Source organism: Mustelus asterias, chromosome 23 (genome assembly GCF_964213995.1).
Source record: "Mustelus asterias chromosome 23, sMusAst1.hap1.1, whole genome shotgun sequence".
NCBI classification, from domain to species: Eukaryota; Metazoa; Chordata; class Chondrichthyes; order Carcharhiniformes; family Triakidae; genus Mustelus; species Mustelus asterias.
Window position 1 is genome coordinate 46,919,961 of NC_135823.1, and position 16,536 is coordinate 46,936,496.

The 16,536-nt window shown below is 45.7% G+C and overlaps 1 protein-coding gene across 5 annotated transcripts in view; it reads left to right on the forward strand.

Moving 5' to 3' along the window:
* The window catches only part of abca3b (ATP-binding cassette, sub-family A (ABC1), member 3b), a 118,101-nt gene that overhangs the window by 4,686 nt on the left and 96,879 nt on the right, over nt 1–16,536 (forward strand). For 4 of the 5 annotated variants that reach the window (XM_078240429.1, XM_078240428.1, XM_078240426.1 and 1 more), the window contains exons 2-4: nt 12,782–13,032; nt 13,707–13,965; nt 14,988–15,118. In XM_078240429.1, coding sequence (XP_078096555.1) covers nt 12,979–13,032; nt 13,707–13,965; nt 14,988–15,118 — 444 coding nt within the window. In that variant the 5' untranslated portion in view covers nt 12,782–12,978. Of the gene's footprint in view, nt 1–12,781; nt 13,033–13,706; nt 13,966–14,987; nt 15,119–16,536 lie in introns of those variants that run through there. The other variant, XM_078240430.1, reaches the window with a different exon arrangement.

Consider the following 16,536-nt stretch of genomic DNA (forward strand, 5'->3'; position numbering starts at 1 on the left):
TGAATGGCCTCCTTCTGCACTGTAGGAATCTACTTGACCAGTCATCTCGACTGGATGGGATGCATCCAAGGATGTTGAGGGAATTGAGGAGGCACTGGCCATAATCTTCCAATCCTCAAAAACATGGTCGGGGTGGTGCCAAAGAACTGAAGAATTGTAAACGTTGTTGTCTTGTTCAAAAAAAGGTTTATAGGGATCCATCCAGCAACCACATGCAAGTAAGTTTAACCTCGATGGTGGAAAAGCTTTTAGAAACAATAATCCTAGACAAAATTAACAAGTCACTTGGACAAGTGAGGCTTATTTAGGGAAAACCAGCGCAATTCTAAAGGGTGTGTAGGAACTGAGACCTCGGTATATGTGTTCATGAATCATGGAAGGTGGCAGGACAAGTTTAGAAAGTGGTTAAAAATGCATACATGATCCTGGACTTCATAAATAAAGGCTTTGAGTACAAAAGCAAGGAAGTTATGGTGAGCCTTTATAAAATATTGTTTCAGCCTCAGCAGGAGTGTTGCGTCCGATTTTGGGCACCATGCTTTAGGAAGGATGTGAAGGCATTAGAGAGAGAGAGAGTGCAGAAAAGATTTGTGAGAATAATTCCAGGGATGAGGGATTTCAATTATCTGGATGAATTGGAGAAGCAGTTGTTGTCTCCTGAAAGAAGGGAAGGGTGAGAGCAGATTTGATTGAGGGGTCTCACGGTAGCATAGTGGACTGGACTAGTAATTTAGAGACCTAGGGGAATGCTCTGGGGACCTGGGTTTGAACCCAGGGCAGATGGTGGAATTTAAAATCAGTAAAAACACCTGAACTTAAACACCTAATGATGACCATGAAACCATTACCGATTATCATAAAAACTCATCTGATTCGCTAATGTCCTTTAGGCAAGGAAATCTGCCATCTTTACCTGGTCTGACCTATGTATGACTCCAGACCCACAGCAATATGGTTGACTTACAAATGCTCTCTAAAATGGCCTAGCAAGCCACTCAGTTGTATGCAACAGCTACAAAGAAAACACAAAGGAATGTAACTGGACGCACCGGAAATGACAATGGCAAACCCAGCCCTGTCAACCCTTACTAACATTTGGGGGCTTGTGCCAAATACCTTACAGATAAATTCCCAGACATCACCATCACCATTCCTGGGTATGTCCTGTCCCACCATCAGGACTGACCCAGCAAAGGTGGTGTACAGTCGGGAGGGAGTTGTCTTGGAGTCCTCAATATTGCCTCTGGACCCTATGAAGTCTCATGGCACCAGGTCAAACATGGGCAAGGAAACTTCTTGCTGATTGCCACATACCATCCCTCCTCAGGTAATGAATCACTACTGCTCCATGTTGAACACCATTTGGAGAAAGCACTTAGGGTGTCAAGTGCATAGAATGTACAATGTCCATCACCAAGAGTGGCTCGATTGTACTACCACAGACTGAGGTAGCTGAATCCTAAAGGACATAGCTACTAGACTCAGTCTGCGGCAAATGGTGAGGGAATCAACAAAAGGGAAAAACATATTTGACCTCGTATTTGAACAACCTACCTGCTACAGATGCGTTACATGACAGTAACACACCACCGTGTGTGACCACCGCACGTTCTTTATGGAGGCAAAGCCCCAGCGTGGATACTCTTCATTGTATTGAGTGGCACTACCACTGCTAAATGGAATAGATTTCGAAAAGATCTGGCAACTCGAGACTGGGTATCCATGAGGGACTGTGGGTTATCAGTAGCAGCAGAATTGTACTCAACTACAATCTGTAACCTCATAGCCCAGCATATCCCCCACTATACCATTATCACCAAGCCAAGGGCTCAACGCTGGTTCAATGACGAGTGCAGGAGGGCATGCCAGGAGCAGCAGCAGGCATACCTAAAAATGAGGTGCCCACCCGGTGAAGGTACATGGGACTACTTGGATGTCTAACAGCATAAGCAACAAATATTGAACAGAGCTAAGCAAATCTACATCCGGCAGATCAGATCTAAGCTCTGCAGTCTTGCCACATCCAGCATGAATGTTGGTGCACAATTAAACAACTCACTGGAGGAGGAGCTCCACAAATATACCCATCCTCAGTGATCAATGAGAGAGGAGCCCAGCTCATCAGTGCAAAAGATAAGGCTGGAGTATTCACAACAATCTTCAGCCAGAAGTGCTGAGTGGATGATACATTTCGGCCTACTCTGGAGGTCCCCAGCATCTCGAATGTCAGCCTTTAGCCAACTCGATTCACTCCACGTGATATCAAGAAACAGCAGAAGGCACTGGATACTGCAAAGGCTATGGGCTCTGATAATATTCTGGCAATAGTACTTGAACTAGCAGCACCCCTAGCCAAGCTCTTCCAGTACCATTGCAACATTGGCATCTACCCAGCAATGTGGAAAATTACCCAAGCATGTCTTATACACAAGAAACAGGACAAATCCAAACCAGCCAATTACCACCCCATCAGTTTACTCTCGATCATCAGCAAGGTGATGGATGAGGTCATCAACAGTGCTATCAAGCTGCACCTTATTCAGCAATAATCTGCTCATGGAAGCTCAGTTCGGGTTCCACCAGGATCACTCAACTCACAACCTCATGACAGCCTTGGTTCAAACATGGACAAAAGAGCTGAACTCCAGAGGTGAGGTGAGAGTGACTGCCCTTGACATCAAGGCAGCATTTAACTGAATATCGCATCAAGGAGCCCGAGAAAAACTGGAGTCAATGGGAATGAGGGGAAAGCCTTCTTCCAGTTGGAGTCATATCTACCACATCTCGGCTCCAGGGCATCACTGCAGGAGTTCCTCAGGGTACTGTCATAGGCCCAACCATCTTCAGCTACTTCACTAATGCATCTCCCTTCCATCTTAAGGTCAGAAGTGGGGATGTTTGCTGATGCACAATGTTCAGCAACATTCGTGACTCCTCAGCCACAGAAGCAGTCCATGTCCAAATGCAGCAAGACCGGGACAGTATCCAGGCTTGGGTTGACAAGTGACCAGTAACATTCGCACCCCAGAAATGCCAGGCATGGATCCTTTCCAACAAGAGAGGATCTAAACAGCGTCCCATGACATTCAATGGCATTACCATCGCTGAATTCCCCACTATCAACATCCTAGGGGTTACCATTGACCAGAAACTGAACTGGACTAGCCATATAAATACTGTGGCTACAAGAGCAGGTTAAAGGCTAGAAATCTTGCGGCTAGTAAACTTGCCTCCTGACTCCCCAATTTTTCCACATCATCTACATGACATATGTTAGGAGTGTGATGAACACTCTCCATTTGGTGAATGCAACTCCAACAACACTTAAGAAGCTTGACACCGTCCAGGACAACATGTTGCATATCTCTATGATTCTATGACTCCATGACAAAGCAGCCCGCTTGACTACTACTCCTCCACAAACATTCAATCCTTCCACCACTGATGAACAGTGGCAGCTGTTTGTACCATCTACAAGATGCACTGCAGGAACTCACCAATGTTCCTTAGACAGCACCTTCTAAACCAATGGCCACTACCATTTAGAAGGACAAAGGCAGCAGATATGTGGGAACACTGTCACCTGGAGGTTCCCTTCTAAGTCATTCACCATCCTGACTTGGAAATATATCGCCGTTCTTTCACTGTCACTGGGTCAAAATTCTGAAATTCCCTCCCGAACAGCACAGTGGGTGTACCTACAACTCAGGGACTGCAGTGGTTCAAGAAGACAGCTCACCACCACCTTCTCAAGGCCAACTAGGAATGGGCAATAAATGCTGACCTATCCTGAAATGCCACATCCCATAAATGAATTTTAGAAAAGGTCAAATATCCTCCTCCTGTTCTGTAATCATTGTTCTGTGCACAGGGTGCAGGTTTGCTTTAATAATACTCTGTGTTTTGGCTTTGCAGTCTCCATCTTGCTTTTAGAAAGAATTGACCTTCGCACTTCAAGCTTTCCTGAAGATGTTAAGGAAGTGATTCCCTTTTGAGGAATTTAAAAACTGAATTCAAATTATAAGTGCAGATTTCTCTTTTCTGTCTCGCTCTTTTTGGATACCATGTCCTAAGAGGGCATTGATGAACATGGACTACCATATGTTGGTCCATGATTGTGCTTGGCAAAATACTACTGTGGTTTGCTATTGCCTTCTGCACTCTATTTACTAATCCAGAAAACTATCTAATACTCTACCGTACCCAATGATGTAATCTGTATGCCCCTGTATATTGAACTGAAAATCAGATATTGAGGGCGATTCTCCCATCCCACTGCGCAGTGGGCTGTGAGAATTGCATGGGGGGGGGGTGATTCGCGGGGTTCCCACAAGCATTCGTGCCTCGCCAGTGTCTCCCAATTCTGGATTTCCAGCACGATCTGCTCCAGAAATCAGCGGGGAGGCGGGGCTAGTATTCAAATGATAATTTAAATATTATTTAAATGATTTAAATATCATTTAAATATCATTTAAATGATTTAAATATCATTTAAATGATTTAAATATCATTTAAATGATTTAAATATCATTTAAATGATTTAAATATCATTTAAATGCTATTAGCGGGCCAGGGACTGAAGTCTCCAGACCCGCTAGCCCCTTCCACCCCTCCTGAGTATTTCACTCCAGTGGGTTGAGAGTAGCTCCCCACGTTCTAGCAGCTTGACTCAACTGGAGTGAAGGGGAGGCAATTGGGGCCCCCCAGGGGGTTGGGCAGTGGGGGGTGGCACCCCCTGGGCATTGGCACCCTGGCAGTGCCAGCCTGTGTGCCCTGGCACTGCCGACTGGGCAAACTGCCCATGCCCAGGGGGCACCTTGGCACTGCTGACCGGGCATGGGGCAGTGCCAAGGGGGCAGGGTCTAGGAGCAATCGGTGCGGATAGGGGGGGTCCCATTGGGATCGATGGGCGCAGGAGGGAGACCAGTGATCAGTGCAGGGTGGGGGGGAGTGGTGGTCTACCTGCACGGGGATGGGGGGGATTGGCACGGTGGGGGGGGACTGGAGATCAGGGCAGTCTGGGACAGGACGGGGGGCAGGGAATGGTCAGGGGGCTGTGATCGAGCTGGGGGGGCGGGGCTGGGTGGACAGCACTGTGGGGGTCGCGGGCTGGCCAGCGATCGAATTGACCAACAAACGAGAGGCTGACAGTTCGGGGCCACTGCGCATGCACAGAGACCCGCTGGTTTCAGCCTTCTGGGTGGGAATAGGCTCTGCCCCCAGAAATCTAATGATATTCACGCTGGTGGCCTCTGCAGTGCTCAGAATGTGGGAGATTCTACTCAAGCTCCCACTGAAAAAAACAGTGTGAATTACTCCAATTTTCCCACGAATTCAACACTTAGATTTTTTGGGGGAGAATTCCGTCCAGGCTGGGATTCTTTTCTCCAAAGAACGGTGACAAAGATGTACCCTGATGAAGATCATCTGAAGGGGCCTGATGAGGTTTACATTGAGAAGATGGCTCCACTTGTTGTGAGACCAGAACTAGGGGTCATAAATATAAGATAGTCACTAATAAGTGCAGTAAAGAACTCTGAAGAATCTTTTCTACTCAATGAGAAGTGAAAATGTGGAACATGCTACTACAGGGAGTGGTTGAGATGAATAGAATAGATGCAGTTAAAGGGAACCTAGGTAAGTAACAACAACTTGTATTTATCTAGTATCCTTAACATGATAAAATATCCGAAGGTGAAACACAGGAGTTGTATCAGACTAAATGTGATACAGCACCATCAGGTGACCTTAGGACCAATGTCTAAAATCTTGATCAAAGAGGAAGATTTTAAGGAGGATAGAGAAGAATTCTAGAGTTTTGGGTCCCAGGAAAGCTCAAGGATGAACTACTTTAGGCCACAGTTTAGGGCCTTGGTAACTGAAAGCACCAAGGAATACACAAGGGGGAAAGAAATAGAAGGATCTGCTGAGAAGTTAAGGTAAAGAGGGGTGGCAGGTGGCTTGTGTGGAGCATTAACACCAGCACAGACATTTTGGCCAAGTGGTCTGCTTCTGTGATGTACATTTTGTGTGCAGGAGATCAGTTAGTTTCTCAAGGCTGTTCTGTCATTCAGTCACAGAAAAGTACCTGCCTAGAGGGACAGGCTAGACAGTTAGTTACCCTGCAGGATGTCTGAGGAGGGATTGTGGATTCGACCTGGTAGCTGGGTGATGGTGCATGATGTGTGAACTCAAAAATGGCACAAAAGTTTCCCTGTTGTCAAAAAAAAATCTAATTCTAGAACTGAATGCTCAGGTTTTGCAAGCTTCAGATAAAAACACACAAGCTGGAAGTTGGCACCTGCTCCTTGATGGCACTTGTTGTTAAACCAGATTCCTCGGTCTGTGTGACAGAATTGGATGTTGCCAGGGTAATAAATGCCACACTGATCAACGTTGTTGATTCCTTACTGAGCTCTCAGGGGAATTAACTCCCTGTAGGTCATAGGTTTTCACTGTGCAGTAGAAAGCTATGTTTAATTGCAACCCTTGGGTGTTAGTGCACAGATGGAAGCCAAATTTTTCAAAATGTTTTTCATATTTTAGGCGGTTATTATGCGCAGGCAACTGTAGTGAGCATTGGTTAAAAGGGTCCCCCGACGTCAGACTGGGTTAAAGAGTCCCATGCTGTCTGATTGGTTGCAGGGCCCCCTCTGGGAGCAGTGTGCTGATTTTAAACAAAGTAGCTCCTCCCAAATTGAAAATTCTGCTGCAAATGATATAAACCTGCCCTAAGGGATTACACAAACATCTAGAACATTCATCAACTTAATATACTTCACAAACAAAAGCACTTTGCCTCAGATCATTGTGTTGAGTCACAAGCATAGTGGAAGTGTTGGCTGTTAAAAACTTGGAGTGGAGGATACAGTGCAGCAAATAATCTCCTATTATTTGGCAACATAACAGTGCAAGCTGTACCTGTTGGTGAGTACGGTTGATGTTAAAGACATTTTAGTAGCTCTGATGTGGAAGGTGAGAGTAAGAACAGGTGAGACAGAGAAACTGGGAGAAGGAAGGCAGTCATTATGGGAAGCAGGTGAGGAAGAATGTAGATGTGTATGTTGATGGGCATGGGGTGGCACCAACTCTTTCAGAGAGTCGGTGCAGATTCGATGGGCCAAATGGCCTCCTTCTGCACTGTCGGGATTCTATGGTTCAATGGTTGTAGGCTGCTCACAGTCCTGCCCTTCCGCCATCCCACCTGAGCTGAAGAATTCCAGGAAGGGTTGGGAAGAGCCAGAGGTAGACCAGGCGATGGTACAGGAGGGGTGGGAATTGGAAGCGTTGTTAGAGATTCTCAGGATGAGGGCGAGAGCAGGAATTGACGTACATTGTTACTAATGGAACAAATGTTATTAATAGGACTGAAGATTATTGAACCCATCGCCTAACAGCATCGTTCCCATTTTAAACCAAAAGCAAAATAGTACGGGTGCTGGAAATTATAAATAAATGGAAATGCTGAAACACTGAACAGGTCAGGCAACATTTGTGGAGAGAGAATGCAGTTTAATGTTTTAGCTCGATGATCTCAGAGCTGTGTAATGTCATATTCACATTCTAACATAATGCACGAAAAATGCAAATTATACCCTTTAAATAATCTAATCAAGGATCCAAGGGCTCCAGGAAGTGTATTTTAATCTGTTTAAAGGGGAGTTGAGAAAAATGTAACTTAATTTATAAGGATACCGTTTACTAAAAAGTGGACTCTGAACTCTAGTTACTTTGGCCATACATGGCAAATATTTGTGTATACACATGTAAAAATATCTGATTTAAAAACTGGTATTTTACTGAGAAAAGAGATTCCGAGGCAGCCTTGATGCCACTGACATGCAATTGGATCCAAAGTTTTTATATCCTTGTGCAGTCATTGTAGCAAAGGGTATCTCTTTGACAATTAAATGGTGGAACATGTCCTTTAAAACAAATGTGTAATTCTTCTAGTTTGTCCTGACCAGAGTTCTGTTTCTTTCTGCTGGAGAGAATTGTTGATGATTTCTTCAGAGGGTTTGTTGCAATGTCTTTCTTTCTCTCATGCCTGTTTCTCCTGTTAAGTAAGTTTATTTATTAGTCACAACACTGCAATGACGTTGCTATGAAAATCCCCTAGTCGCCACACTGTGGTGCCTGTTCGGGTACACTGAGGGAGAATTTAGTATGGCCAATGCACCTAACCAGCACGTCTTTCGGACTGTGGAAGGAAACCGGAGGAAACACAGACATGGGGAGAACGTGCAGAGTCCACACAGACAGTGACCCAAGCCGAGTATCAAACCCAGGTCCCTGGCACTGTGTGACAGCAGTGCTAACCACTGTGCCACCGTGCTGTCCATTTCTTTGTTAAGGGCTATCACAATGGTTTTCTTGTTGTATTTAAAAACTATCATTCCCCTCAAGTAGCCAAAATGTTAAATGGTTTAAATTGTAAAAAATTGCAGCATGTTGCTGTGCAGAGGGACCTGGGTGTCCTTGTGCAAGAATCACAAAAACTTGGTTTGCAGGTACAGCAGGTAATTAAGAAGGCAAATGAAATTTTGTCCTTCATTGCTTGAGGGATGGAGTTTAAAAACAGCGAGGTTATGTTGCAGCTGTATAAGGTGCTGGTGAGGCCACACCTGGAGTACTGTGTACAGTTTTGGTCATCTTACTAGAGAAAGGATATACTGGCACTGGAGGGGGTGCAGAGGAAATTCACTAGGTTGATTCCAGAGTTGAGAGGGTTGGCTAATGAGGATAGACTGAGTAGACTGGGACTATACTCATTGGAATTCGGAAGAATGAGGGGAGATCTTATAGAAACATATAAGGTTATGAAGGGAATAGATAAGATAGAAGCAGGGCGGTTGTTTCCACTGGCAGGTGAAACTAGAACGAGGGGGCATGGCCTCAAAGTAAGGGGGAGCAGATTTAGGACTGAGTTGAGGAGGAACTTCTTCACCCAAAGGGTTGTGAATCTGTGGAATTCCCTGCCCAGTGAAGCAGTTGAGGCTACCTCATTGAATGTTTTTAAGGCAAGAATTGATGAATTTTTGAACAGTAAAGGAATCAAGGGTTATAGTGAGTGGACGGGTAAGTGGAGCTGAGTCCACGAAAATATTAGCCATGATCTTAATGAGTGGCGGAGCAGGCTCGAGGGGCCAGATGGCCTACTCCTGCTCCTAGTTCTTATGTTCTTATTTAAAACTTTACCATAGCTATAGGACCCTGAATGTCCATTCAGGGCATTCAGAGTGAAAAATTCAGAAATACATAGGCAATTAAAGACTCGGCATCGATTACAAGTAATTAGCATATATCAACAACAGAACAATAGTTATCTCTATCCAATCATAGTTATGGTTACATCATGCATACTTAAGGATATAATGTCCAATTATAACTTGTGCATGTTAAATCATCAAGAAATGATAGCTATATCTCTGACCAATGGTACCTCAACCTCCCTTTCCATTGTTCCTTGTTCTAGTGGGCTGACATGAACTGCAGCTGCACATCATTCAATTAGATAGTCCATGAATGTTATCTGGGCTGACTTTAATCAAAACCTGTAATTTGCACATAGCTTTGTGACTGAGATTTAGTCACAGCTTATGTGATTCTTAAACTTATGTGATTTTTAACCCTTTCACTCTTGTATGTCTTTCTCTTTCTTTTGCTCTCTCTGCCTCTCTCCCTCTTTCACACACTGTGTGCCTCTGTCTCTCACTATCTGCCTCTCTCTCTCCCACTGCCTGCCTCTCTCTCTCTCTTTGATGTGGAGATGCCGGCATTGGACTGGGGTAAGCACAGTAAGAAGTCTCACAACACCTGGTTAAAGTCCAACAGGTTTATTTGGTAGCACAAGCCACTAGCTTTCAGAGCGCTGCTCCTTCATCAGGTAAGTGGGAGTTCTGTTCACAAACAGGGCATATAAAGACACAAACTCAATTTACAAAATAATGGTTGGAATGCAAGTCTTTACAGGTAATCAAGTCTTAAAGGTACAGACAATGTGAGTGGAGAGAGGGTTAAGCACAGGTTAAAGAGATGTGTATTGTCTCCAGCCAGGACAGTTAGTGAGATTTTGCAAGCCCAGGCAAGTTTTGGGGTTACAGATAGTGTGACACGAACCCAAGATCCCAGTTGAGGCTGTCCTCATGTGTGCGGAACTTGGCTATCAGTTTCTGCTCAGCGATTTTGCGCTGTCGTGTGTCGTGAAGGCCGCCTTGGCGAACGCTTACCCGAATATCAGAAGCTGAATGCCCGTGACCGCTTAAGTGTTCCCCAACAGGAAGAGAACACTCTTGCCTGGTGATTGTCGAGCGGTGTTCATTCATCCGTTGTTGTAGCGTCTGCATGGTCTCCCCAATGTACCATGCCTCGGGACATCCTTTTCTGCAGCGTATCAGGTAAACAACATTGGCCGAGTTGCAAGAGTATGTACCGTGTACCTGGTGGATGGTGTTCTCACGTGAGATTATGGCATCCGTGTTGATGATCCGGCATGTCTTGCAGAGGTTGCTGTGGCAGGGTTGTGTAGTGTCGTGGTTACTGTTCTCCTGAAGGCTGGGTAGTTTGCTGCGGACAATGGTCTGTTTGAGATTGTGCGGTTGTTTGAAGGCAAGAGTGGGGGTGTGGGGATGGCCTTGGCGAGATGTTCATCTTCATCGATGACATGTTGAAGGCTCCGGAGAAGATGTCGTAGCTTCTCCGCTCCGGGGAAGCACTGGTCGACGAAGGGTACTCTGTCTGCCGTGTCCCATGTTTGTCTTCTGAGGAGGTCGGTGCGGTTTTTCACTGTGGTGCGTTTGAACTGTCGATCGATGAGTCGAGCGCCATATCCTGTTCTTATGAGGGCATCTTTCAGCGTCTGGAGGTGTCTGTTGCGATCCTCCTCCTCTGAGCAGATCCTGTGGATACGGAGGGATGAATGAACAACGAATGAATGAACACCGCTCGACAATCACCAGGCAGGAGTGTTCCCTTCCTGTTGGAGAACACTTAAGCAGTCACGGGCATTCAGCCGCTGATCTTCGGGTAAGCGTTCTCCAAGGCGGCCTTCACGACACACGACAGCGCAGAGTCGCTGAGCAGAGACTGATAGCCAAGTTCCGCACACATGAGGACGGCCTCAACCGGGATCTTGGTTCATGTCACACTATCTGTAACCCCCACGACTTGTCTGGGCTCGCAAAATCTCACTAACTGTCCTGGCTGGAGACAATACACACCTCTTTAACCTGTGCTTAACACTCTCTCCACTCACATTGTCTGTACCTTTAAGACTTGATTACCTGTAATGACTCGCATTCCAACCATTATTCATGTAAATTGAGTTTGTGTCTTTATATGCCCTGTTTGTGAACAGAACTCCCACTCACCTGACGAAGGGGTAGCACTCCGAAAGCTAGTGGCTTTTGCTACCAAATAAACCTGTTGGACTTTAACCTGGTGTTGTGAGACATCTCTCTCTCTCTCCCGCTGCCTGCCTCTCTCTCTCTCTCTCTCACGCTGCCTGCCTCTCTCTCTCTCCCACTGCCTGCCTCTCTCTCCCTCCCGCTGCCTGCCTCTCTCTCTCTCCTGCTGCTTGCCTCTCTCTCTCTCTCTCTCCCGCTGCTTGCCGCTCTCTCCCGCTGCTTGCCTCTCTCTCTCTCTCTCCCACTGCCTGCCTCTCTCTCTCCCACTGCCTGCCTCTCTCTCCCTCCCACTGCCTGCCTCTCTCTCCCTCCCGCTGCCTACCTCTCTCTCCCTCCCGCTGCCTGCCTCTCTCTCCCTCCCGCTGCCTGCCTCTCTCTCCCTCCCACTGCCTGCCTCTCTCTCTCTCCCGCTGCCTCTCTCTCCTGCTGCTTGCCTCTCTCTCTCCCGCTGCCTGCCTCTCTCTCCCTCCCACTGCCTGCCTCTCTCTCTCTCCCGCTGCCTGCCCCCCTCTCTCACGGGGTCTGCCTATCTCTCGCTATTTCCCCCTCTCCCTGCCTCACTAGCGTTCTCTCTCTGTTCACTGTGCTGCCACAGGAGCATCATTAAGGTAACATCAGAAATTATTCAAGCAAGGATTGGTTCGGAAGACCTGAGATTTATATTTTTAGATATGATGTTGCATTTATACAGCATCACATCAAACACTTCAGAGCAATTAAAGCATAGGATAAATACAGAGTAACGTTCTGTGTACATTGTTCCATCAAACACTGCCAGGGCTGGCATTTGTTAGATGGAGTAAAACTTCCTTTGCATTGTCCAAACACTCCCAGGGCAATACAGCATGGGTTAGATACGATTGGAATTATGACCGTGGAGTTGGGGCACAGGTTGGAACATGGGCCTGGGGGGTGTATGGCCAGGTGAGCAGGGATGTGTGATAACCCTCAACTCAAATTGCTGCAACCAGCAATGATTTCTCCTGGTGCATGCAGCGTAAATACTTTCAGTGGACACAGAGGCCTGGAAGGGCAAAATTGTTAATTTACTTTTGTGGGCGAGGAGGGGTTTTTACACTCTGATAATTCAGTCACATCACTGAAGGCCTGGAGTTACATTACAGAACTGACTACACTTCAAGAGTGTAGCTCTGACGAAGTGTCATCCAGACTCGAAACGTTGACTCTATTCTGTCTCCACAGATGCTGTCAGACCTGCTGAGATTTTCCAGCATTTTCTGTTTTTGTTTCAGATTCCAGCATCCGCAGTAATTTGCTTTTACATTTCAAAAGTATTGGATTGCAAGGTATTTTGGGAGATTCTGAAGTTGTGAAAGGTGCTATGTAAATACAAAGGCTTTCTTTCTCTTTCTCAGAGGGGCACTATCTGCGCTGATGGGGGAACCGGAACATCTCATTCAAACTGACAGACAGGAATTCCCCTCACTGCGGTCTGTGACAACGCTTTGAAAGCTGCATATTAGAACCAGCTGCATCAATTGTGCTCCCCCTTCCCCAGTTAGGAACCGTGAATTGTCCCTGTCGTATTTTGGAGTGCTCGTGAGTTCTCAGGATGAGCCGGCTTCGGCAGTTTGGCCTGCTCCTTTGGAAGAACTATATATTGCAGGTAAGTGGAACATTACAACTGATGGTATGGAGGAGAATCTTTGTGAAGTGTATGAATGTCTTGCTGTCTACCATCCTGTCACGTTTTTTTGATGTTCACCTCCAGATAATTCAATTGACTAGCACTGCAGGAGTGTGCATTTGGACTTCCTTTCTGATAGCTACACTCTCAAGCCCTGCTTCTGTCCACCTCTGTGTGCAGACTCAGTTGAATGCAGCTGGGTCCAGGCTGTCACAGTGACGGCTGCAGTCCTGCTTGGACCCGGTGCTGTGAGTCAGACAAACTGATTTGTCCTTCGCTCCCCAATGCGAACCCATGGAACATGACCCCATCAGTTTGGAACAAGCTCCCACTCGATCTGACATTCCATCCTGGTCTGGTGGGGATCTTAAACTTGTGATGTATCTCATGTGGTGTGTAATATTTAGTGATGTGGAGATGCCGGCGTTGGACTGGGGTGAACACAGTAAGAAGTCTCACAGCACCAGGTTAAAGTCCAACAGGTTTATTTGGTAGCAAATTCCAACAGGTTAATTTGCTACCAAATAAACCTGTTGGACTTTAACCTGGTGTTGTGAGACTAATATTTAGTGTACATGTGTCTGCTGATAATATACTGCTAAGAGAAACTTGTAGCGGTTTTACTTATTAATCGTACTTTTGTTTCAATGCAGAAACGTCAGGTGTTGGTAACCATCGTTGAAATAAGCCTGCCACTTATATTTACTGCAATTCTTCTTGCTCTCAGACACCGAGTTACTTCTGTGCAGTATCCGAATGCAACCACATATCCTTCCTTTTATATTTATGATATTCCATATTTCCCCCAACACTCTACAACCAAATGGAATATGGTTTACATTCCATCCAACGTGACTGCAGTTGAGACCATTGCAAAGCTGGTGAAGGACAGTCTGCATAGAATAGTTAAACGTAAGTTTCTAGTGTTTTAGGTCACTGTCCTTTTACTGGGAGCGATCTTTTATTTCTCAGTATGGCGATGCAATTCAACTTTTATCCCCTTGGATGAAATAGTTGAGAAGTAAAGGGTACAATTGTCTATCTGACAGCTTTAAGGAATTTTTTTCTTAGTGCTGACATGAAGATTTGTTAATCTTTTTACAACTTGCTATTGTGGGATTTGAATTCACAGTCACTTGATTGCTGGTTAGTATCAAGTTAAAGTATTGGTCCACAACACCCATTAGCACCAGGGTCAAGATGGCAGCTTGACCACCACCTTCTCCAGGGCAATTAGGGATGGACAACAAATGCTGCTAGTTTTGCCAGCAGCGCTGCATGCCATGAACTAATGAAAAAAAGCACCAGGACACAATACTTATTGGCATTGGGCTAGAACAGGCTAGAATTGGGTGGCACGGGAACACAGTGGTTAGCACTGCTGCTTCACAGCTCCAGGGACCTGGGTTCGATTCCCGGCTTGGGTCACTGTCTGTGAGGAGTTTGCACATTCTCCTCGTGTCTGCGTGGGTTTCCTCCGGGTGCTCCGGTTTCCTCCCACAGTCCAAAGATGTGCGGGTTACGTTGATTGGCCAGGTTAAAAATTGCCCCTTAGAGTCCTGAGATGCGTGGGTTAGAGGGATTAGCAGGTAAATATGTGGGGGTAGGGCCTGGGTGGGATTGTGGTCGGTGCAGACTCGATGGGCCGAATGGCCTCTTTCTGCACTGTAGGGTTTCTATGAATAACAGCTAATCTACCCTATGCAGCTTGAACAATGAATTACAGAAATCAAAATATTGGAAATACTCAGCCAGTTTGGCAGCATCTGTGTCATGAGAGTTAATATTACAGGTCGACCTGAAAGGCTAAATCTATTTGTCTGTCCACAGATGCTGTCAGGACTGCCAAAAGTTTCAGCTGTTTCTGTTATTTTGGATTTCCAGCATCTGTAGTATTTAGCTCATGGATTACAGGAATTTTCTTTGCTTTGCAGTTATAGGTTTCCAAACCGAAGATGAATTTAATGATTTTATAAGATCGGAAAACAAGTTGGCAGAGACTATTCTGGTAGCTCTTGTATTCAACCATGACTTTAAGCACCGAGATGAGCGTTTACCACTGCAGGTACTTGCTATATAGTAAACGGTTGCCATGGTACACATGTCAGATAGTAGATCCTTAACATTTTCGGTGCAGGCTTGGAGGGCTGAAGGGCCTGTTCCTGTCCTGTAACTTTCTTTTCTTTGTTCTATTGTACATATGTGCTATAGAGTGAGTTTTCACCCTTGTACATTGTACCATTGTCCCAGTTGGAGATGCAATGGTAAGGTTTGCAAATATTTCTGTTTCTGTTATTTTGGATTTCCAGCATCTGTAGTATTTTGCTCATGGATTACAGGAATTTTCTTTGCTTTGCAGTTATAGGTTTTTTTTAATTGCTGGGGATAAGTGAACATTTTATGCTCTGTTTTGATGTAAGTAGGGATTGTTGCAAATGGAGTTCACTTTCACCCTTCATTTCATGTTGTTGCTGCTGGGAATTGAAGGTAAAGCTCTAATGCCTGAAGAAGAGGATGCTGTCTCATGACATCTTGCACTCTAGTTTGCAGAAGGAGCTTGTTTTGGGTTTGATTTTGTGTGTTGTGTGTGTTTGGATGTCGCTAACAAGACCAGCATTTATTGTCTGTCCGTCGTAGCCCTAAGAAGGTGCTGGTGAGTTGCCCTCTTGAACCACTGCAGTAGGTACACCCACAGTCCTGTCACAGGTGAAATTCCAGGATTTAGACTCTGCAACGGTACAGGAACGGTGATATAGTTCCAAGTCAGGATGGTGCATGACTTGAGGGAGAACGTAGGTGGTGATGCTGCCATACATCTGCTGCCCTTGTTGTTCTAGATTATAGAGCTCCAGGTTTGGCTGTCGAAGGAGGCTTGGGGCATTACTGGAGAGCTATAATGAGGCCAGGAGTCGAGTGGCCCTGGCAGGTTACTGGCGAGTCACTTGGTGCTATAACTTGATAGAACTGTCGGTGACATCTTTCATTGCTTTGCTGATGCTAAAGAGTAGACTGATGGGATTGTTAATTGGCCAGATTGGATTTGTCTTGCTTTTTGTGCAAATTTTCACTTTGTTGCAGGGATGCCAGTGTTGCAACTGGTTGGAACAGCTTGACTAGGGATACAGTTAGTTCTGGAGCACAAGTCTTCAGTGCTACAGCCAGATGTTGTCAGAGCCTTTACTGTATTTTGCGCCTTCAGCCATTTCTTGATTACACCTGGAGTGAATCAAATTGATTTTGAACTGATGTCTGTGATGCTGGGGATCTCAGGAGGAGACCTGTAGAATGGGATGAGCTTTGTGAGTTGCTTTGTTCTAAAACGGCTATGATTCCTGTCACCATTGGATAAGGACACCATGGGCAACATCTTTTAGCTGTTCACACCGGCACGATCTTCTGGACCTGTCGACAGTGCACCTCCGCCATGGGGTTGTTGGTTGCGGAGGGTGGATTCAATGGGAAATCCTGCCCAATATGTTGTGG